At 43.9% G+C, this 24823-nt stretch overlaps 1 protein-coding gene across 2 annotated transcripts in view; it reads right to left on the bottom strand.

Annotated features, from left to right (window-relative positions):
* The window catches only part of TMCO4 (transmembrane and coiled-coil domains 4), a 91785-nt gene that overhangs the window by 53595 nt on the left and 13367 nt on the right, over positions 1-24823 (bottom strand). For both annotated transcript variants that reach the window (XM_034753107.1, XM_034753108.1), the window contains exons 4-8: positions 19952-19979; positions 16966-17098; positions 2675-2772; positions 1473-1616; positions 715-834 (exon numbers count right to left, since the gene is read on the bottom strand). In XM_034753107.1, the coding sequence (XP_034608998.1) occupies positions 715-834; positions 1473-1616; positions 2675-2772; positions 16966-17098; positions 19952-19979 (523 nt within the window). The remainder of the gene's footprint in view (positions 1-714; positions 835-1472; positions 1617-2674; positions 2773-16965; positions 17099-19951; positions 19980-24823) is intronic.

Genomic DNA, 24823 nt, shown 5'->3' with positions numbered 1-24823 from the left:
GCCCAGATTTACAAGTGTGATGGTCTTAGGAACAGAGCTGAGGTAACGCTCCCCTTTCAGAATATTCAACACTTGATGAAGAAAACCTTTTAACTGGTAACTAAAATCTGTTCTACTGCAGTGGAGGGGAGGGGAGCAGGGGAAGCTCTATTTGATAGTTCATAGCTGGTGTGCACTACCATTGATAGAAGGCACCAATTTGGGTTAAACCAGAACTCTTGCAATAAAGGTCGACCCAGAGAGGAAGACTTGTATTTAACCTTAAATCGCTAGCAAATTCTTCTCTTCTGTCATTCTGTCCTGCTTCAGGTTCCAAAGAATGTCAGCTGGTCTGATAGTTTTTGTGATGTGAACACCTCTCCAGAGAAACTGGACTGAGGTCTCCAGAGTCACTGCACATTGTGCCGAACACATAACTTACATCAGGCTACCCAACGGCCATCACGACTTTCAGTTACTATCAACATTGGATGGACTTGACATGATGACCAGAGGTGAGACTCCACAAATTCTATTCCAACCCTCCAGCGCCATCCAATGCTCCCTTTTACATTTTGAACCTATTCACACTAGCCTAAGCAGATGGGGATTAAAAGTTCCAACACATCAGCTTGGTCCTGCTATATTTCACGATTCATATATAAACACTATTTCCCATCTTTGACAAATACGGCTTTCCAAAATTCTGTCTAGGATTTCTTGTCTTGCTCTTACCGTATTTGCCAGTACACAACCAGCCAGTGATGGCTATGGTGATATGAAGCTGTTTCCCGTCAGTTAAAGGGAGGAATTCGAACTCTTCGATGGCTCCTACTCGTTTCTTCATTTTGTAGCCTGCATGTATAGAAATCACAGAGTAATGGTAGGGGCTGCCAACAGCAGAAATCAATAACAAATTCTTAGCGCTTTATTTGGGTGATCGGATGGGACGGCAGCAGGAGGCATTATCTGCTATAATTAATAACTGTCCTCTATTAAACCATAGTTCTTAAAGCTAAAACTGAAAAGGTTTCCATTTACTGTAGTTAGCTACAATCCCAAAGGTAACTTGTCTGCATGAGGATGTCTTATCTACAGTGTCTAACCCAGTTGCCATTAACCCAGGGGAAAATGCTGCATTGTCACCAGGGTGTGGCACAATTCATAGATTCATAGATTCTAGGGCTGGAAGGGACCTCGAGAGGTCATTGAGTCCAGTCCCCTGCCCTCATGGCAGGACCAAATACTGTCTAGACCATCCCTGATAGATGGTCTATATATCTAACTTGGGCTCAAGAAGCGGGCCAGCGCAGGGCTATGAAGATCAGGGGCTGCTGGAGAACCAGAGGTTGAGTTCTGCTGCTGTACAAGTAGACTGTTTAGTTCACAATTCCCTTTGCAGACCTCAAACTCTCAAGCTCAGCCATTAGTACCTGACTTTGCATACATTATTCTGTGGCTTGCTGGTTCAGAATCTAAATCTGTTATCTTACCGGTAAGGCCAGCTCCTGCTGCTCCAAAGAGTGATGCCATGACAGCGATTCCCGCCGTTGACCCTAAAGCTGCTGCCCCAGCACTTCCAATGATAGTTGCAGCTCCAGCAGCAACGAGAGGGGCAGCAAGACCCCCCGTCAAACCTGGAGGTGCAGCAAGTGAGAATTTCAGTGCATGATCGTGGTGGAAGACAAACAGATTTTCATGTCTTTGTGCTGTGTCAGCAGAGGGGATAACTTCCTATTGTGAGAACAGCTAACAAGCACCAGGGAGTGAGCTAACCCACCACATCCCATGGAAGAACTTGAACCATAAGCTAGAAGGGATCACCTTCCCCTCAGAAATCCAGTCTGGTCTTCCCCACACTGCTCCATCAACAAACCCAACCCTGATTTTCAGAGACCCTCCCCACTCGCTGAGTCTCCAGCCTGGATTGTCTTCTCATTATCACCAGTATAAATGAGGATTAACTCCACGGAAGTCAAAGGAGAAACATCGGTGTAAGTGAATGTAAATTCCAGCCATCTCTTATTAGAAAATCCTGCGCCAATCCCACATTATCCTGATTTTGGAGAGTCTAGAGAAGATTATGTGTCTGATTCTCTTTAACACCATGGTAAATGAGGAGAAATAAGTTTAAAGAACCAGATCTTCAGCAGGTATGAATCTGTGTAGCTCCATTAAATCCAAGGGCTCTACATCTATTTACATCAGCTGAGGAACTGGTCCTATGTTTGTATACATCTGAATCACCAAACAATTCTGCCTAATAGATCAGTTGAGCAACTGAGCTCAAGTTTGTCCTGGAAAATCACCTTCTGAAGGCTGAAAAGTACATTTACTCCCATCTTCTGCATCTTGCAGTTCAACAGTAACTCCCCAGAAGTCATTGGAGTCACATTACCTTACCACTGGCCTGAGGAAAAAAAAAAAAGAGGCTTGACTGCCCCTAACCCCATAGGTTTTGTCTTTGCAAAGCCCATAAGAATCTTCCTGGCTTTTGGAGTTTTCCTTGTATCTGATTTGAACTATTACCTGGAATGTGACAACATTACAAGCAATGAATGTGTTAAAATTAGAACTAGGCCGAAGATGGAAGCACAGCTGCTGTTGCTCAATGAATCATTTCAGAACTGCCACTCTGCTCTTGCCACCATCTGTGTAACCCAGTCAGGTCCCAGAAACTGCAGGCCAGCCTCACCTATCACTGTTCCGCCCCCTACTGTTGCCAAGCCAATCATCAAGTATCTCCTCAATTTCCGCTTCCTTTCTTTCTTTCTTCTTGATGCTTCTGCAGTTCTGGGTGGGAATAAAAATCATGAGCGCGGACATGAAAGCCTGATGGATAACACCACAACACCCAGATCTGTTTGTGCTCTCCTGATTCACAGCATAGAATTCCACTACTGGGAACAGTAAACATTGTCATGCAGGTGTGCATTACGGCAACACACTTAGATTTATGACCACAAAAATAAAGCCACAGATTTAAATTGAAACAAGGTCACTGATGACAAACCCCAACACAGTGACTCACCTGGAAAATCCATCCTAACACAGGAATGCAGCTTGTACAATGGAAAAAGCGAGCATTTTAACATCCATATATTGCTTATATGCACATAACAGCGATCAACAAGCTCTCTTGAAGTTTGCAGAATATGCAACACCTTTTTTATAGCACTTTTTTATAGCATTCAAAAATGTCTCACTGAACAAGATGGGGCCCTACAGATGAAACATGAGGGTGGATGGCTTAGGGATTGCTATTATGGGCTAGAGAGCCTTTCACTTCTAGGTCACAGGTTTGAATCCAGCCCAGTTTGGATTGATTATCATTTGCCAGCTGTGGAGCAGCCTCTATGAATGAGCAGGGTGGTGTAGATCCAGATCTCAGTAGACAAGTGCCTGCACCGAAGATTGTACTACCTGGCACCCTTGTTGGCTGTCTCTGCAGAGACACCAAGGACTGAACTGTTCTCATCCCTAAAGAGGACCCCTCCAGTTCAGGACTCGAAGGACATTTCCAAGTTGGGGTGATGCACATTCTGTGCGTAAACAGTCTCGAGGGCTGTGAATCCTTCACTAGTCAGAAGCACTCATTGCACTCCTAAAGGTATGTCTACATGGTAAAAAAACAAACAAACCCCTTGTCAGGGAGTCTCAGATCCCAGATCTACAGACCCGGGCTTGTGCCAAGGAGCTAAAAATGGTGGTATGGATGGTCAGGCTCAGGCTCTGAAGCCCAGGAAGGGGGGAGGGTTTCAGAGGCCAAGCTCCACCCTGAGCCCGAATGTCTACACCACTATTTTTAGTGCTATCCTATGAGCCCTGCAAGCCCAAGTCTGTAAACCCCAACTATGCGCCTCACTGACATGGGGTAGGTTTTCCTTAAGTGTACCGTATGGGCCTGATGCTGATCCCACTGCAGTCAATAGTAAACTCCCCTTAACGTTAATGGCACTGACTCAGACTATTACTTATGGACCAGGCCTGTTAGATGCCAAGCGGAAACTAATCAGGATTCCAGCAAATGTTGGGGCTCAGGGAATGAAGTTTTAAAGGTTACGTCTGGTGGTGAGGCTGGAATTGGACTTAACACCCCCCACCCCCACTCTCAAATGAAAAAAAACCAAGCAAGCGCCACATTTGTAGTCTCATTTCCCTCTCTTCCTAGATACTGGCTGTAAGTCAATCCTATTTAACAGCTTTTATGAAAGCTACACTTAAAAGAAAAAAGTGCTACTTGCCTGCTAGGCCCTTAGAGCAACAAATCAAATCAAAGCTGAAAACTAGAGTCGCTGCGGCCGGGAAGTAAGCTGGAGCGTTGCCTTCCTGAGGTTGTTTTGTGGCGGCTGGAGATTCCCCACTGGCTAACGGATACGAAGGTGCCAGGTTCCCACTGGGGCCGATTGTAATAGGCGGGATAGAAAACAATACTGAAGAACAAATGATTGTGGGAAACAAATCGTTTCCTTTCCTTTCTCTGTGCTGCGGAAGCGTTGTTAGTGGAGGGCTTAGCTTTCTAGTCTTAGATCTGTTAAACACAATCCAAATTCAGGCAGAGAGTGACCCCACCACACCTTACTGGAGACAGAGGTTCCAAAGTGTTTCAGGAAACCGTACCAGTGTAGCTAAGTAAGACCTAGGCTGAGTCAGCCAGTACCCATTGGCTCCTCGAACCGGCAACGGATCACAGGCTGCTCTGAAGTCTGGTCTTGCCAGTTACAGGTTAGATGGCATGCAGTTCCTTAGCTGGTGTAAATCAATGGGTTTAATGGAGCTACACCGATTTATACCTGCTGAGGATCTGGTATTAGAGAATCAGTAAGAAGGCAGGCAGTGGCGGCACATGGGTGCCCAGCTCAGCTTTAACAAAGGAAGGAGAAACCTAAAGTTCTAGTACTGGGATCACTGTTTGGGAATCACAGTGCTACAGCACCATCCTAGACACTGCCCCTTCCACATAACTTCAGACACCAGCAGTAGGTCTCAGATTTTATGGCGGAAAGGTATTTGCTCTGTTTATTCACAAAGTGCTACAAAAATGATGTCAAGTATCAGCAGGATAGCCGTGTTAGTCTGGATCTGTAAAAGCAGCAAAGAGTCCTGTGGCACTTTATAGACTAACAGATGTATTGGAGCATGAGCTTTCGTGGGTGAATATCCACTTCGTCGGATGCACGTGGACGAAGTGGGTATTCACCCACGGAAGCTCATGCTCCAATACATATGTTAGTCTATAAGGTGCCACAGGACTCTTTGCTACAAAAATGATGTTACCTTGTTGATCGAACTCAAGCTGCAGAGGATCCTTCCTTAGCCCACAACACCCCCTAATTGCCTGTGTGACTTCACAAACAACTCTCTTCTTCCAGCTGGAGCCCTGCCATCTCATGTCTGGTCCTGAAGCAAAACACTTAGGTGCCCAAATCCATCAAATCAGCTTTTATTTAAATTGGGCTCTCTAGGAAAATGCTCAGGATCAGTTCTGAACTCAACTGTCTCAGAGCAAATCCACTGACATTTACGGCATTAGTCTGGATTTGCATCCATGTAAACTGAGATCTGAACATGTGCCAGACAGCTTAAGGTACATGTAGCCAGACTGCAAAATGGAGGCTCCTGCTAGAGAATGAAGAGTTGCTTTGTGATTCTACTGGTAAATGCATACGCTGCTCTTGCCACTGCCTTGTGGAAAGTTCATACAGTAGCAATTCATGGCTATGGGATATTACCGGAACAAATAGCTTAATGAAGATTCTAAAAAGATGAAACACACCTGAATGAGTACAGCATTGGCAATACATTAGCTAAGAGGAAAACGGCCAGAGCTTTCAATCCTCATGTGATAAGGGAACAAGCAGCAGCTATACTGCCCTGGGCTGTTAGCTCATCAGATCTCCTCAAAATAGGCACTTACAATACAGCCTTTCATCTGAAGATCTCAACTTGCTTTGCAAACATTAGTTAAGCAAGTGAGAGTTAGCTGGGGTATATCTTATTATACCCATTTTACAGGGGAGGAAACTGAAGCATAGACTAGCCTCAAGGTCACAGGGAGTAGGATTGGGACCAGAATCCAGGAGTTCTGACTCCTAGTTCTCCAATCTAACCACTCGGCTACATTGGGGAGAGTCAGATCTTATTAGTACTTGGATAGCAGGCCTCCAAAGAAAACCCAGGCACCAGCGTTGATGATTATCATAGGGTTAAGGGTACTGTGTTGCTGGAGGGGCTGTATTTCAGATGAGATGGAAAACTTATTTCCTGTTCACTTGTGATAATTAAAGATCCTGTACCCGGTGCCATCCTGGCTAAATTCTACTTTAAGTAAATAGATTATGTGCCTATCTAAAATTCTCCCAGGAGAAGGATAGCTTCGTGTTTAAAGAATGAAACTGAGAATTGATCCCTGACTCTGCCAAAGATTTCCTGGATGACCTTGGCCAACCCATCTACCCTCACTTTGCCGCAGAGGGGCACTGTGAGATGAAGTCACTGATGTTAAAGGGGGCTGAGATCCTCACATGGACAGCACTAGTTAAGTTATCCTTACCTGTCCTGTTGCAAACTGTTGCATAGCGTTGCCATGTTCTACCTCAGAGGTGGTTGCATTTCACCGGTAGGTTAAGTGGATGTTTGTCTACGCAGTTTGTAAAGTGCTTTGAGAGCCTTCTGGATGAAAGGCACTAGAAGTGGAATTTATTATTATTACTACCAGCTGAGCTAAGAACATGATTTCCTGCAGTGGTGCAGTACTACGTAATTGCTATGCGTAGCACAGGTTTTTTATTTTTGCCTTCCTCCAAATCAAAGACTCTCATGATGGATGTACCTGCCCCCATGTAGCAGCCCATTTCCCAGCATTTCAAAAAGAAATAACTCTGCTTGGGTTTCCTACGTGAACTGCAATGGCAGTAAAACAGGATAGCACCAGTTTAACTTCACATCATAAGGTGCAAGGTCTGATAGTCTTGATAACCAAGCTGCAGCATGAGCCAAGGTTGCATGATCTCCGTAAACATTTCTAGTCTGCACCAGAAGAACAGAGTGAAAATAAATACATCTGAAATTCAGCACTGTTTAACTTTTTTCTTTCCTTTTAAAGACAATTCTGTTCTAACAACTCCTCTATACTTAGAATTGCACCAGTTTATCTAAAGATGTGAATTAAAACTGATTCTGACAGGTGCAAGCCAGTGTGGACATTCTTATTTCAGTTTAAAAATGGCTTTTCCTGGTTTAGCTTAAATTGATTTGGAACGGGTTTAAGCCAAATTGAAATAAGAGTGTCTGCACAATAGCATGCACCAATTTGAATTTAAATTTGTGTGTAGACACGCATTTCAACATGGCTCTCCTTGTACAACACTGTAAACTTATTATGGAATGGCTTTTACTATATCTTAAGTATTCATAGCTAGGGCAAATAATGTATATATTCAACTGGGACAAATACAGCAGGAAATCAAAAGGCTAATTTCAAAAGTGAAGGATGGGATTTTCAAAAGTACCTACATTACTTAAACGCACAAGTTCCATTGAAACTCAACGGGACTTATGCTTCTAAAAAACTTAAGCATTTTGAAAGCTCACTTATACCAATTTTGTAGTACAGCTATATGGTGGGCATACATATACTTTATCTAGCCATACAGTCAGAATAAAAAGACAGCAACCAAACTTTGATCTCGGGATACATCTTCTATCTGACTTGACACTGGGTTTCCACATCAGCCCGACTATGTGCTGCTCTGATTACTTACTCAAGTAATCCACAAACATGCCCATATTGTGGACCACTTCTGAACACAGGAACCTACATGTGGACATCACTCTTGCCTAATCTTAAACTCTGCAGTAACTGGAGTGCTTGGCAACATAAAAAAGTAATAAAATGGCACGATTTAAAAGAATCTTGCTTTATGTGGTGGACGTCCCTTCTTGGTTACATGCCTTCCTTCTGCACCTGAGCTGTTCATTTCCAGTTGTGGGCACAGGGCTTTACATTTATTAGGACCAAATCTCCTCGCGCTACCTCCTCTCGTTACACTGACCTCATTTCTCCCGGTCACATGGCAATCTGGTTCTGTAATATTTTTTTTGTGTGGTTTACTTCTGGTCCAACTGTGCTATCTGTAAACTGGATCACAGTTAACGTTACACCAAATTCTCTCTCCTACTCCTCTTGAAAAGCTCCAACAAACATGAAGCAGCCATAGAAAGTGCAGAGAGGTGCTTTATTTTACAAGATTAATGATCACTGAAGTTATTGGAATCCCCCAAAGATTTCTAGTCTGGTCTGCAAGAAGGAGGAAACATCAATGCTTGAAGAGTGACAAATTCTTCATTACTGAGGTGAAAGAAGCTCTGCAGGCCATCTGGAAATGCTCTGCAAACTACCAGTGGGCCACAGACCACAGTCTGAGATCCACTACACTTACTTCAAGCACACCAGGGCCAGATTCTGGTTTCATTTACACCAGTTCAAAATCAACAGTAATGCCACTGAAGACAATGGAATTATGCTAGAATTACATTGGTGGTAATGGAGATTAGAATTTGGTTCTAGATTCCAAAAATTCCTTCGAAAACATACAGGAATCTTTTGCTATGATCATCCAACTTGGTGTATATTTGGGGGGAAGATATTGGGTGAGATCCTCACCTGATGTAAACTGGCACTGAATTCAATGGAGCCACATCAATTTATATCAACTGAAGATTTGGCCTGTTTCTTTTAAATGATACCTGGTATGACTTTCAAATAAAATAAATCAAGTCTCTGAAAATGTAAAGACTCAACTTTGTCAAACTTTACTGAAGAAAAAAGCATGACCATGCTTTGGAGGAACAAGGAAATAAAATAAGCTAACATAGTGGAATACGGAAGAAAATCAAATCAGCAAGTTGAGATGTTGTTTTGAACAGAACAGGGGTAAGTACCGTCATAAAAGTCAAACTTAACTAAAGAAGGGGAAGGGCTTATCTACACAGCGCTTTAGACCAGAGGGCTATAAATTTCAGTCCGCGCTAGTGTGTTGCACAATAACTGGCCGGCATGGACCTAAAAGCTTCCTAGTGGCCAGGGGCGGCTCTATGTATTTTGCCGCCCCAAGCACGGCAGTCAGGCGGCTTTTGGCGGCGCGTCTGCGGGAGGTCCGCTGGTCACGCGGCTTCGGCGTGCCTGCCGCCGAATAGACGCCGAAGCCGCGGGACCGGCGGACCTCCCGCAGGCACGCCGCCGAAGGCTCCCTGACTGCTGCCCCAACAGCGACCGGCAGGCCGCCCCCCGCGACTTGCCGCCCCAGGCACGCGCTTGGTGTGCTGGTGCCTGGAGCCGCCCCTTCTAGCGGCCGTCAGGGTAGTAGTAGTACTGGACTGGTCTAGCATAATGTGCACTAGGGAACTTTTAATGTGTGTCAGCAGGGTTCACATGGGCCAGTTAGTGCATGACATGCTAGTGTGGACTAAAATTTAATACCCCTCTGGTGCCAACTAAAGCACCATGTAGACAAGCCCGAGTGTCAAACTATATTTCCCAACAGTAATGTGTAATTCAGTAACTTTCGAATTACAGATCACTTGATAAGAATGCTGTGACAGAGATGGCAATTTCCTAAAATATCCATAAAAACCTTCTTGAATTAAGTTCAGTATCTTTGGAGTCCATTGTATTAAATGCAAAGATTATGTATTATTGTGGGCCTGGATGATCAAAGGACTATGCTGAACAACGTGGCAGATCCAAATGGGGAGGTGAATGCAAATCCCTTCCCTTGGTCACACAAAAACCCTAAGGAGGGAACCGTCGTCTGCCGATGACCTGTTCCCAAAGATTGGCCATCTATGGCCCAAGAATCAGGCTGATCTGCGCAGTTCTGAGCTGAGCTATTATGAACTTGTTACCAGAGAAAAACCCCTTGGCGGGGTTTGAAGGACTGACCTCCGCTGGGGGTGATTTCTGGTAAGCTTGTTAGCATTGTTTTAAAGATGTTTTCTCTGTAATCTTTTCACCTTAAGAATAAATGTGCTTGCTTAGAAAGAGCTGTGTGGTAACTCATAACTGCTGGCAATTACGCTGTTCGGAGCCTTGGTAGAGTACGCAAAGCGCAGCCGCTGGTCAGGTTAGGCATTCTGGCTTGCTTGGAATAATACAGTGTAGGCAAAGAACAGTGCAGCCAGGAAAAATCCCAGTCAGGAGGGAGGGAGATTCAGGTTTCCGCCCAAGAGAGGCGACAGCTGAGGATACAGGAGACTAGAGTAGGGGACCACAAGAGAGAAAAACAGGTGCAGTTGCCTTGAACTGTGACATACGTTATTATGAAAATACAGTCATTATTGCCCTTTATTGTATGCATTTAAGCTGCAATATAGTAAGGTGATCATAAACCAGTCATGAAACATGAGGAATCAATATCAGTTTTGTTAGTCACTGTCAATCGGTTCACACCACAACCCTTGTTTGTCAGTCTTTGAGGAAATACTGAAGGTAAACAGAAGCATGGGAACCGCCAAACTTGCCCACTGACCTATTTCTGAGAGTGGCCAATACCAGCTTCTTCAGATGAAGTTATATGTACAGAGGACAATTATGGAATGGCCTGAAGATGAGGAAGTTTCTTCCTAACCCTCTCATGGTTTGGCTTAAGACCTGAAGCACGAGAGTTTATATCCCTTCCAAACTTGGAATTTTTTAAAAATCCCAGCTAACATAACTGTGAATACTTTCATTATCCATACAATTGTCTAACCCAGTGGTTCCCAGACTTGTTCCACCGCTTGTGCAGGGAAAGCCCCTGGCGGCCCGGGCCAGTTTGTTTACCAGCTGCGTCGGCAGGTTCGGCCGATCGCGGCTCCCAGTGGCCGCGGTTCGCTGCTCCAGGCGAATGGGAGCTGTTGGAAGTGGCGGCCAGTACCTCCCTCGGCCCGCGCTGCTTCCAGCAGCTCCCATTGGCCTGGAACAGCAAATCGCGGCCACTGGGAGCCGTGATCGGCCGAACCTGCCAACGCGGCAGGTAAACAAACCGGCCCGGCCCGCCAGGGGCTTTCCCTGCACAAGCGGTGGAACAAGTTTGGGAACCACTGCTCTAACCTTTTTGGAATCCTGCTAAACACTCTGTATGTTTGATAAAGACAACTTTAGAGCAAGTCCCAAACTCTTGTACTGTGCAGAGTTGCTAAACACGACAGGCAGAGAATGAAACAATGGGTGAAATCCTGACACCATTGAAGTCAATGGCAAAACTCTCTTCCACATCATTGGGGTGAAGGTTTCCCCAATAAATATATATCCTTTTAAAAACATTACTTATTTTTACCTCGTTTTGCATATGATGCAACAGAAAACCTCTAGAAGCTGAGAACATCTGTGCTGCCACCAAGGGCTACATCTTTAACAATGTCTGCATGAAAATGTGCATGTACCATGATTCCATAGGCAAATGGATATTTTGACACTTTGTCTATTACATGTGCAGTTATCCAATTATCCAGTTAATCCTCCCCACTTGCAGGGTCCCAGAGCTTGGGCTCCAGCCCGAGCCTGAACACAGCAATTCAACAGCCCCTTAGCCTGAGCCCATAAGTCCGAGTCAGCTGGCATAGGGCAGCTGCGGGTTTGTAATTGCAGTGTAGTCAAACCCACTATGATTAATGTTGTAGTAATGCCTATGAGCCACAGGCATGGGCCAGGAACCACTGTGCTAAGCACTGTAAAAACCGCAGACTACAAAGACGGACCTTGCCCCAAAGAGCTGACAAGTTACAGAAGTGTCTTAAGAGGTTAGCAGGATCATGGCAATGGGGAGACTAATACTTTGTACTTTGACAGTGCCGGTCACCTGAGGATCTCTAAGCACTTTACAAAGACCAGTAGATTTTACCCCCATTTTATAGATGGGGAAGTGACTTGTGTAAGGTCACACAGTAGGTCAGTGGCAGAGTCAGGAGAGGAGCTCGGATCTCCCCCATGCCAGGTCACGGCCCTGAACACAAGACCACGCTGCCCTGTCTCTTTCAGTGGATTTCAAATTTAGATTTAATACACCATTATTTGTTCCTAACTAGCACTGAGATTCCCTGAGAATATTCCTGTGCCCTATTCCAAGGTAACATTTGCTTATATTCTCCTGCGGTACTGTACCTTCTCCTACGGGACTGGAATCTTCACTGCCTAACGGAACTCCTTCAGTCTTAGTGGTGCTAGATGGTATTTGCTCCTGTGTGGATGACTGAACATGCTAAGATTTTACTGGGGAGAGACTGGGAAGCTGCTCAAGAGTTATAGCTGCCTTTTTTAATGCCCTGGTTGCAGGACCTTAAATGGTCCATTGTCACAGGTGTTTGTATGATCTTCTGCTTGCGAGGCTTTGGTAGTTGGCTGAAATTATCCATGCCACGCTTTATCATCTGAGGATGGAAAAAAGAGTAGAAATGGTGGTGGTACCAGCAGACCTTCTACAAAGCAGAGAGGCACATCTCCCTCTTGTTTTCCTAACCAGAAATTGAAGGACATCAAGAGAACAGGAACGCAGCTGGTTGGCTCTCACGCTCGGTAATGAGGGCTTGAGGTATCTGGGTTCAGGGATAGTTGGTGGCTAAATCCAGTCTATAAATACAATATCGTAAAACTATCCTCAGCAAAACTTTAATTTTCATTGCAGTCTGGTTACAGCCGGCATCAACTGCCTTTGACAACTCCGACATTTCTGGTATTTCACCCTGCCTTTCCAGTGGCTTGTACTTTATGGTCCATAGTTGGGTTATGAGGCTGTTTTGTTTCCACATGGGTAATTACCTGCCTATATTTGGTCTTTCTATACCCTCAGTGACTTCAGATTTGCAACTACTTCTCCTGAACCATAAACTGTTTCAGCCAGATTTTATAAGTAGAATTATAGCTCATTCTCCAGTGATGAAAGGAAATAAGTAGATTTTATTGGGCAATTGATATATAACTCGTCACGCTTTTCAATTTCTCGTAAGACAACGTGTAGTGCTCCATGCAACAACACAGAAGTTCACATCTGTCATTTAGACATGTCAGACACCGATAACACGGATTTAAATATCTGGAACACTACTATGTAGATGCTGTGACAGAATCTACCCCTTTATTCATTCCCTACACACTATTGAAACAATGTTTGTACAAGATATGTCTTGTAAGGTATCATTTGAAGGCTCAATTTGCTAGTCAATACTGTCCCGATAAAATGTGTATGGCAACACTGTATGTGAAGTTATAAGATTTCCCTGTCTGTTATTAACATATGCTCCAAACTGAGGTTGACAAACAGGTCTGTCTCAAACAAAAGCATGTGTGCTCTGCTTAATGTGCATTTAAGCAGTAATCAGAAGGGAGGACAGGAAGGGAGACAATGGGAGTTCAAATAGGTACGAAAACCAGCAAGGAACAGCCTTACCTATAAATACTCTGTCTCCTGAACCTAAACTAGAAATGTTTTCCAAGAGGGGGACTGACACCATAAAAAGGAGGAATAAATGTGCCAAGGCATCCCCTCCTCTCTTTCTGTCCATTGTTTCACGGCATGAGAAGGGACAAAGGAAACAGCCATTAAACAGGAGAAGAGGTCCTTGACTAAGAAGTTTGGCCAGTAAGACTGGTGAAAAAACCTCTGCTTTGAATTTAACGTACTTTGTTAAATTAGGCATTAGTTCAGTTTTATCTTTATTTTTCTTGTAGCCATTTCTGACTTTTATGTCTCATTACTTGTATTCACTTAAAATCTCTCTTTGTAGTTAATAAACTTGTTTTTCTGTTTTATCTAATCCAGTGTGTTTAAATGGAAGCGTCTGAAGAACTATTTGAATTAATAAGCTGACATATTATTACCTTCAAGAAACAACCAACTTAACATACTTGTATTGTCCAGGAGACGGCTGGGCAGTACAGGACATACGTATCTGGGGGGAAATCTGAAACTGGAAGTTGCTGGGGTCACCCTGCAGTATAACCAATGCTGGTAAGAGCCAAGGTGTGGCTGGCTGCAGCAAGCACACAGACATAGCTGGGAGTGACTTGCTGGAGGCTGTTTGTGAACAGTCCAGACCGGAGGCTACAGCAGCAAAGCCGTGTAAAGGGCACCCCCGGTAAGAGGGCAGGGGTGACCCAGCTACTCATTATTCTAAACTGTGCCCTGGGTATGTCACAGATGCCCATATTGAAAATCCAACTGTGCATGTGAAAGTTTCTGCATCAGAAGATACAGGAGCAAACCTTTTCTGTTACAAGTATAGGGTAAAAAATGCATATGCAGCGGCTGCCAAAGTCTTGGCTGGCAGGGGCTGTCCTAGGGAACCCCTTTAAAAGGCAGAAGCCGTGCAGCCTCATGCTAGACTCCTTTTCCTAAGTAACTCTGTGAGGCTAGAGTGGGGGGTGATTTTGTATTTTCCACTCCCATCTAGCCCTACCCACCACCAACACAAGGCCGCCTACTCCCTGCTAAGTTCCAGTGCTGCAAAGAGTCCTCTGTGGGCACTGACGTAGTGGTAGCTGAACTCATGTACAGGGAGTGGGTGGGAAGAGACACCCATGCTTGGATCTTTGGGGACGATCTGACTCTATGAGAGGATCAGTGGACGGCAGCATAAGAGCACGACTGAAATAACCATCATCAACATCACAATAAGACCAAGGCACAGTGCTTAAAATACCATGAAAACAACCAGACAGATAGCGGGGCAAAGGCCGAAGTGACTTCACCAGGACAGAGAGGAGGAAACCTGACATAGGGAAAAAAACAGGGGGGAAGGGAAGGTTATAAATATGGGGCTGACTGTGGAGATACCAAAGCACACTCTGGGGAGAAGAAGCCTTTAGCTGTTGAAAAGCATGAGGAATGGGCTAAGACTGATGCCAGTCAGATGTAAGTTCCATACTGTAAGGCCCATTGCAGCCAAGGCATGCCCTCCTGCTGACTGAAGCCAGGAGGAATCCTTGAAAGTCCGGCGGTATCTGAGCTGAGGTTGACCAAAAAGGATCCCTCGGAAGAGATGCACTGGACAGGTTCTCATTTTGAGGCATAGCAAAGCGACGTACTCCTCTTCCTGAGTGTTAGCAAATATATTTTCTATTTATCGGAAGTCCAGGTAGAACACAGCGAATGCCATTTTCCTCACCCTGTCCCTTGCCAATATTCCTCAGCCCACACCTGGAGGGACCACCGCTAGGAATGAATGCTGTGCTCAGTTTCCACATTCATTTATTTAGTCTCTGGGGCCTCTCTGTTGAGACTGCCAACAAGGGGACCAATTGTGGTAATAGTTTTTGTTATATGGACACCAGATTGTTTCACATAGACTGCTAGCCAAAAAGCTTCAAATGGCAACAACATCTGATTCTGAATGACCATCGCTGGATTTGAACCAGTGACTAAGAGGTGAAGTTAACAGACTCCATATCCCAATTTCTAATCTCTTAAGCCATCCGCTCCCCTACGAATAATGTTTAATGCTCCTCTTCCCTATGATCTGGTGGTTAGCACCTAAAGGAAAGTTTTCAAAGCAAAGCTTCTAACGTATATAATGCAATTCTGCAGTCAACACTGGCCTAAGAAGTCATGCACATGTGCAGCGCCCATTGGGTTAGGTTGTGGTTCCTCTACGGATCAAACCCCAGGAACTGAGCCCCAGTCTGAACAAAATATAATGACCCATGTTGTAATACCATCTCGAAGGGTCAAGAACTTTGCAAACTAATCAAAAAACATCACCCTCACTACGTGCATTCTCACACTAGCGCCTGAGACGGAGTCCATTTCTACCAGCCACAGCACAAAAAAAATCCATCAATACTGACCCTTGCTCCCGGATTCCAGTAAAACCCCGTCCTGCTCAGCCATTCACAACCTTTGAGATTATTTGGACTACTCATTTTTACAATAAAGTCATTAACGAGAAATTCATGAGACAAGCTGTTCAGAAAACCCACGGCAACATCTGAGCAACACTGGGTCACAGAGATTGATTAATGCGTTTATTAGCACTTGATTAGATTAAGCTAATAAACTTCTTGTGTTTACGCAGACCTCCTGCAAGTGAATTAAAACACACTTACCATCCACCCCATTGCTAAGCCACCACCTGCTCCCTCTGCATGACAACTAAAGTACTGTCCACTCTATCCCCAAGCCAGCACAACCCATGGGCGCTACTGCTTTGGCAGTTTCATAATGAAGATTCTTATTATGAGGGTGAAATGAATTATCTTAAATATTAAGACCAAAGGGCCAGATTGACAAAGATATTTGGGCGCCTAAAGATGTAGACAGGTGCCTAGCGAAGATTTACAGAAGTGCCTAAACTGATTAGCGCCTAACTCCCCCTGAAGTCAAATCCCACCAGGCACCTATTTGCATCTTTAGGCACCTAAACACCTTTCTAAACCCAGTCCCAGATCCTTAGCTGGTGTAAACCGGGGTAGCTCCATTGAAGTCACCAGCTGAGGAACTGAAGCTAAAAGTTTGTAGTGACATAGCGGCAGAGGCATTACTGTAGAGATGGGGATTAGACTGGGATTGAACAAGGATAATAATACATAGCACTTACTTTGGGGCCTCACTCTTCCACCTTTAATTATACTGATTAGGACCTTACTAGTGAGTATTCCAATTGAAATAATCAAAATTGTCTGTAAACTAGGGTGCTACACACTTTAAGTAAGGATGGCAGAGAGGTAAGGACCCAGGCCTGGGAGGTGTTGGGCGGCCTTCAGCATCTTCCAGGGTTGGTCCCCAGTGCCCATATTTTCAGAGCGCTGAGCATTCACAGATCCAACTCATGTCAACCGGACCTGTGAGCACCTCTGAAAAAAAAATCAATCCATAATTGACTAGCCTAGGATCACAGGAGGGAGTGTCAGAGACCGGACTAAACTGCAGGCGATTCACGGTGAGCTTACATGCTGGGAGCAGAGCCTGTTTTAAACCCAAAGCCAACGCAAAGCTCTATTGCAAATGCTCTTACTCGGACTCTTCCTCCTTCTGCTCCTTCAGGCTCTCAAGTAGAGACTCCTCCAAGACTTCCAGCTCCTCTAAAGGGATTCTCAGCAGCCAAGTGACATGGCAGATCAGCACCCTCGCTCGGGCATCGTAATAACCTTAAATAGATGGAAACACGGGGAATCGATCAATTTTAATCAGATCAGATCAAACAGCGAATGTTGCACTCTGCTCTGGGTGGTGACTGTTTATACAGTACTGCGATAGCACTGTCTATCCTTTCAGTTCATGCCAGCATAGCCACGGATTTGGGAGAAATGAGGGCTCACCAATTAGAACATGGTAAAGCACAGGACTGGGAATTCATTAGCTTCATTGAAATCAATGGACCTGGGCCGATTTATCAGAGCTGAGGATCAAGACCCACGTGCCCACCTAAGTCACCTTATAGTGAAGTATTCCTTCCCACAAAACTCACTGTCAGCAGAGATTCACTATAACAGGCGAGTGCCTACGTGGCAAAGAATCTCCACCCCTTTCACTGCAGGAGTTGGGGCAGGCCCTCGCTTCACCCTCTCACTGTTGGTAGGAAGCACTGGCAGTTGTGGAGAGGTGGGTCATAACTTCATTCCCAGCAGGGAGAGGCTGCAGCAAGACCAGTGCCAAAACCAACGTGAAATAGACGCGTGGGGAAAACGAGGCAGCTCCCAACATCTAAGTGACAACGCAAGATTTATTACCTTGTCTAAATGCACCTCCAGATATAAGCTTTAAATTCAGTGCTTCTCATTTGTTATAACAGGGAGACTGGAGTTTAATAATAAAAACAGATCCAGCTACAAGATAGCTTTGGTATATGTATATTGCTGACAGCTGTTTGCACTTATTCTTCACTGCATGAGCTGAAGGAATGGACAATTCAATCTGACAGCATTCAATGGTAAAAAGAACGAGGCGTACTTGTGGCACCTTAGATTTACTCTGGGGCTGGGAAGCAGGAGCGCTAAAGAAAAAGATATTTTAAGCAGATTAGATTTTAAACACTTTGTGTCAGATCTACTCCTTGTCCTGTGCACATCTCCACAGCATCGTTCTCTTGTTTTCGTAACTTATTCTGGGGTGCACCCTGGCATGAAAGATGGCATTGCATTTTAAGGGTGTGCGTGTGAAGATACCAGCTTGAAACATCTGGCAAGTCTGTGAGAGACCTAATATGGAGATTGCACTTCATGGACAGCTGTTACCTAATCTAAACAGATAGGTTATTTATCTAACCCCAATCACTATAGGATCTGAGCATGTCACAGTCTTTAATTATTTATTCTAATTAAGGAAGAATTAGTAGCCCCATTTCACAGATGGGAACCCGAGGCACAGAAAGACTAAAGAGCTGGATAATGTTATGAGTAGGGCCCTACCAAATTCACGGTCCACTGAGGTCAATTTCACAGTCATAAATTTAAAAAATAGTAAATTTCATGATTTCAGCTATTTAAATCTGAAATCTCACAGTGTTGTCATTGTAGGGGTCCTGACCGAAAAAGGAGTTGTGGGGGGTCGCAAGGTTATTGTAGGACGGGTTGTGGTACTGCTACCCTTACTTCTGCACTGCTGCTGGTGGGGCGCTGCCTTCAGAGCCGGGCGCTTGGCCAACAGCCGCTGCACTCCAGCCGCCCAGCTCTGAAAGCAGTGCAGAAGTAAAGGTGGCAATACCACAATCCCCCCCTAAAATAACCTTGCGGCCCTCTGCAACTCAGTTTTGGGTCAGGACCCCCAATTTGAGAAACTCTGGTCTCCTCCGTGAAATCGATATAGTATAGGGTAAAAGCACACAAAAGACCAGATTTCACGGGGGAGACCAGATTTCACAGTCCGTGCCGCGTTTTTCATGGCTGCGAATTTGGTAGGGCCTGAGTTATGAGCAATGACAGCATCTGTAGTTACCCAGGCTCAGTTGCCTGACCCAGGATTCACTGGGATGAGATACCTAAACATTTTTGAGGATCTGGGCCTAAGTGACTTGCTGAGATCACACAGGAAGTCTGTATCAGGGCAGGGTCTCAGGCTACTGCCAGAATCATGGCGCCATCCTGCCTCTCTGCTAACTCACAGCTTGGTTTCTGCTTTTCCAGCGCAGGGATAAATAAACTTGCAAGGCGCCGACATGAAAATACTACTTTGTATTATTTCAGAGGGATGTGGTAACCTTTCTTGTAATAGCTGCCTAACTTTCCAGTTTTCCATTAAAAATAAACTGAGAAAGCCAATGAAAAAAAGCCACTTTGTCCTGAGGTGGATGAGGCATAACAACAATAAATTAACTTCAGTCCTGTGCAAAGGTGAATTGAAAACACCGTTGCCAAGTGCAGCCATTGATCTGACATGAAGACTTTGCTACAGTTAGGCATTCTTTATAGCATTAGAAATTTCATTCTAGTAATTTAATCCACCTCCTGGATTAAAACAAAACATTCGCTTGTTAAAGAAAACAAAAATATGATCATTTGTTCAAAATAGGCTTCACAGGAGATCAAGAATTTATTCCTTGGACAGGTCGCCAGTACTTGAAGTAATTTACAGAATAAATAGTTTAGGCTGAGATTTTCAAAATGGCCTGATTGACTTTCAGTGGGAGTTGGGCACCTAAATTCCATAAGCCTCTTCGGGAAAAAAAAAATTGTTTTAATTATTTAGCTTCAGAACTTTTCTGACACCGGACACATTGGCATGTTAAACCACGAGATAAAGAAGTTTGTAGGATCAGGAGATCACAAAGCAGGACATATTCATTAACTGCAGGTTACTATTAAACATTTATATTACAGAACAAAAATTGGTTTTCTTGAAGTTAAAGTAGGGAAACAGTGTGCTGCTGACATTAAAAGAACGGAAATAACATTGTAATAGGTGGGATGATATATTCACCTTTGGAATAAGATTTTGTTTTACTGTATGTGATGTCAATAAGTCTATATTATAAAAGTTCATTAAAAACAAAGAAGAACACTCACCATCCTTAAGAGAGAAGGACACAAGATCCTAAAACAAAAACATGAAACAAGTAAGTTAAATGTGATGGCATTTTACCCAAAAATCTAAAATAAGATAATGAATTAGACATACGCTATAATTGAGTGATTTCAGCATATGAGTATATGAATAGGAGAAACCATGGTGGATCATTTCAGTAGAACAGTATATATCAAAGCCAGATGCTTTAAACACAAAGGTATCCATACCCTGCTATATGTAATTGGGCAGAAATAGTCACCCGCAAAGTGGTAGAACAATTCACTTATGTATAAAGGAGCAGTGTGTAAATTTATCACAGATTATTTTATCACCATCGGATTGCACCAACCAACTATACAGGGCTTGTGAATCTGGAGATCTGGGTTCTGTCTCTGCCACAGACATGCTGTGTGACTTTGGTCAACTCACTTAGGTCCAGATTTTCAACAGCGGTCTCCAAGTTTTGGATGCCTAAATTGAAGCACCTTAGGGCTGATTTTCAGAAGCCTTGAGTTTCCATAACTTTAGCTAAAGTCAATGGTAGCTACGGGTGCTCAGCATCTCTGAAAAACCAGGTCTCTCCTGGTAGGTTTACACTGCAGTTGAAAATGCATAGCTGTTTAATTGTGATGTAGACTTTTGGGCTTGGGATTCTGAGCCCGAACATCTACACCACAATCAAACAGCCCCTTAGCCTGAGCCCTGAGATCCAGAATCAGCTGACACGGTCCAGTCATTGGTGTTTAATTGCAGTGTAGACATACCCTCAGGCTGAGCACCAGAATTGATGGCCCCTTTTAAAGATGTTTGAATTTAATTTCTCTGGGCCTCGGTTTCCCCATCTGGAAAACGGACAGAGTAATACAGGCCTTTCACATATAGGCTGTGAGGATTAATTATGAGCTTAGACGGAGGGTGCTAACGAAGGACAAAGCACTGTTGTTATGACTATGTTCTCCTTTTGTTTCATCACTCACAATGTTTAAGGTTGTGTGCAGACACAGCACTGATTCAGTTGACAAGCCTCTCTCTTGCCCACCAGGAAGACATTGTGAAGAAAAGCCAGACGTGTGCATGTTTATAGGGAAAATCTGGAATCTCTTTGGAAATGAAGAGCACAGCTGAAGAACCAGGATGCTGCCAGGGAGTTTATGATTATTAGTCCCCCTGCGCCTACGCGTTATTTGTGTTCTAGAAACTCTTCCAACCCTCTTTCCACTCCTGAGTATGGGAAATCTGAAATGGTGAGTGAGCTGCTCTTAGCCAATTGCTAAAGCAAGAGGGGGAAAATATAGATACTCCCAAACCCAGTGTAACTCCTTGGACTCTGTAATATTATTCCCAGATGGTGAAGATTCTGCTGTATAATTCAGATGTGCGAATCAGTTTCATGAACACAGATGGAGGAAGGAACTTCTTGCTGAGGGGGGGGCTGAGGGATAAGAAGGAAGTGACGGGAGATACTGAGACTTGGTGGAGGGGAAGGGCAGATGGCTCCAGCCTGGGAAGGAGGGTTCCCGGTGTTCATACCCGTTTTTGAGATGTTCCAGACCCCCAAGGTCCCTCTTCTTACTCCCCAGCCTAATCCCAGACCCCAAAGCGGCCACTCTAACCCCTCTGGGTCATGCTCTCGCCTACCCCAGACATGCATGAGTTTATGCAGGAGTGGAGCCACCCCACAGCGTTTCCCAGTTCTGCCACCCCTGCAGGAATAAACAGACCAGGGAAAAGTCTTTCACGGAAGAACAGGCAAACAGGCGTCAATTTACTTTAAAATCTTTACACATAATTTAAGTGAATGATCAACATTGTTCCCAGCCATCATTTCCAAGTGGATGTTACCCGCTGACCCAGAAATGAGAAGGACTTGGGCAGCAAAGTCTTGGGGTGATTGTTGCGGGATAACAATTCTTGATAGGTTTGACCTAAATGGGAAGCATATTCAATTGGCAGAAGTGGCTTCAATGGGAGTTGTGGGAGGCTCAGCGAGCGTTTTTTTAAACTAAGGCCACTTATTTAGGTGGCTAAATATGGAGCTTAACTCCAGACACTCATTTTTGAAACTGTTGGCCTGTGAGTTTAGAGGACTGAAGCAGGTCTCAAAAGCCGAAAGGTGGTTGCAGATATTCCGACTGACTGACAAACTGGGGCTAATGCTTATATTAGAGATGCTATAGTGTGCCCACTTGTTTCTAATTGTCTCAGACTTCGAACTACACTTGGGTGTGCTGTCAACTGGAACAAAACAAGTATCGATTAATTTAGATCAAAAATAATAGTCTGTTCTTTCTCTCCCTGTCTCATCAGCAGTTTTGTTTAGATGATCTACAAAAGAAAAATGAAATGGGCTTTGTGCCCTTGTTTGCTTCTTTATGATGTACGAAGTTGGCATGAGAGGCTCTTTTAAACAGTCTTATAACTGCTTGTTTTTTACATTTGAAATTCACGTCCTGCTTCTCCTGTAAAACTCTATGGACAACTAGAGCAGTGGTTCTCAACCTTTCCAGAGTACTGTACCCCTTGCAGAAGTATGATTTGTCTTGTGTGCCCTCAAGTTTCACCTCACTCAAAAACTACTTGCTTACAATATCAGATATAAAAATACGAAAGTGTCATAACACACTACTACCGAAAAATTGCTTATGTTCTTATTTTTACCATATAATTATTAAATAAATCGACTGGATATAAATATTGTACTTACATTTCAGGGTACAGTATATAGAGCAGTATAAACAAGTCATTGGCTGTATGAAATCTTAGTTTGTACTGACTTGGCTAGTGTTTTTTATGTAGCCTGTTGTAAAACTAGGCAAGTATCTAGATGAGTGGCTATACCCCCTTGGAAGATCTCTATGTATCCCTGCTTGAGAGCCACTGAACTAGAGACCTAGTAGTTTTGTGACACCACAGATGCCAAACTTGTGAAAACCGATGAAGAAAGGGAAGTGATTTTTATTCAGACTCTTTGGATTTTGTATATTTTTGTTAAAACTTATTTAACCCAAAACCCCAATAAACAGCTGGAAGAAAAGTTGTTTTGTTAAAGATTCAACACCCTTTCCCCAACAACAGAGAGCTTTTAATTCACATTTCAGGGTCACCCAAGGGAGGTCTCTTGAAGAAAAACAGGGTAAAACAGACATTTTAGATATTTCTAAACCCAAGTCAAGCAAGAGTAACAAGCTTTCAGCTCTTCTTTACATACCAAAAAGAAACAAAAAAGGGCACAAGCTCAATTTTGCCCTTTCTTCAGGCCACCTTTAATAACTCCCTCTTTAAAAAGTTTACTAGCAACTTTAAGTTCCTTACAACAACAAGATTATTTAAATACATTCCAAGAGAGAGTTTACTAGATTTCATTGACGGTTTATTTTTACCGAGCTGCTTTATGTGTGCAAAGCAATCTCCATTCATAGCGTTGCTGCTGTCTTACTTGCCAGAGCTAACTGTCCTTAAAAGATTCAGCTTACCAACACTCAACTGCATTAGTCACTCGAAATGAACATAAATAATAGCCATAATCCTCCAGATTTCACTCAATCAACAGACTCTGCTTAAGATACACCGTGAAGATGGGGAAGAGTGCTAACGACATTGATAAGAATCAGCCTCTCTCCTCTCAGATTCAAGGAATGGGGAGAGACATCAGAGGGTTGGGAATTTAAAAGCAGAAGTGTAAGAAAATTAGACCGGGAGAAAAATACAGCATTCAGAACCGACAGCAGAAGATGGCCTTTAATCTGTAATATCCACAAGAACATGTGTCTTTACAAGCATCAAGATATGACTTATGTTCAGTCCTCCCTGCCACTTCACAACAAAGAAAAGAAAATCTCAGCCCTGGGCAGACTGTGCCCAATGTGCAACAGAAGGTAAAAAGAAGTACTTCTGTACATCCCCATAAACCACTCAGCTACCTGCCTTCATGAATCATTCCTTCAGCATCATTGCAGAACAATTATCAAGCAACAATCTTAAAAAAGCACATGCCGTAGCACTAACAGGAACTTGTCACTGAATTCCAGAAGTCTATGGTTATCAGAACTCAATCAAACAAATCATAAAAGTGAAGTGAGTACGTGCAGGATACAGAGACAACAGGAAAGCACAGAATGGCTGGATAAAAGCAGTCAAAGGTTTGTCTCTTAGATTATTTACCTTCAAGTCACAAGGAAACGCTGATCTCAGTTTCAGTATATGGTGGTTCCCACCCACCAAAGTGTTTTGCCAACTACATCAGAAAAAGCCTCAGGTGCATCAACCTATAGTGACCTTTTCCCTATATAATTCCTCATGTGAGCTATGGGTACGTCTATACAACCCGCCGGATCAGGGATCGATTTATCGCGTCTCGTCTGGATGCGATAAATCGATCCACAAATCGACGCCAATACTCCTCCTTGGCAGGAGGAGTAAGTGGAGTCGATGGGGGAGCCGCGGCAGTTGACTCGCCGCCGTGAGGATGGCCAGGTAAGTCGAACTAAGATACTTCAATTTCAGCTACGCGAATAGCGTAGTTGAAGTTGCATGGCTTAGTTTGAACCCCCCCGCTAGTGTAGCCCAGGCCTATTTCAAGAAGTTCAGCTGTTCTTCCAGTGAGGAAATACAACTACTCTAAACCTTGTCTCAGAAACACCGAGAGAATCAGTAGCTAAGACTCCTATATTCTACTGTTCTCTTTGAACCAAAGACACAAAGTCCCTGGACATTCAAGAAGAGTCTCTGTTGTACACCCCTGAGCGACATAAGTTATGCTGCCACAGGCGGTAGTGTAGACATCTCCTTAAAGTAGGTATGTATGCTTCCTTTAAGACGCTTTACACTGCCTGAGCTGAGTAAAGGGGCCTAAGTGTAAATGCGAATCAGGC

The sequence above is a fragment of the Trachemys scripta genome, chromosome 19, assembly GCF_013100865.1.
Source record: "Trachemys scripta elegans isolate TJP31775 chromosome 19, CAS_Tse_1.0, whole genome shotgun sequence".
Lineage (NCBI taxonomy): Eukaryota > Metazoa > Chordata > Testudines > Emydidae > Trachemys > Trachemys scripta.
This window is presented reverse-complemented; position numbering and strand designations above follow the sequence as displayed.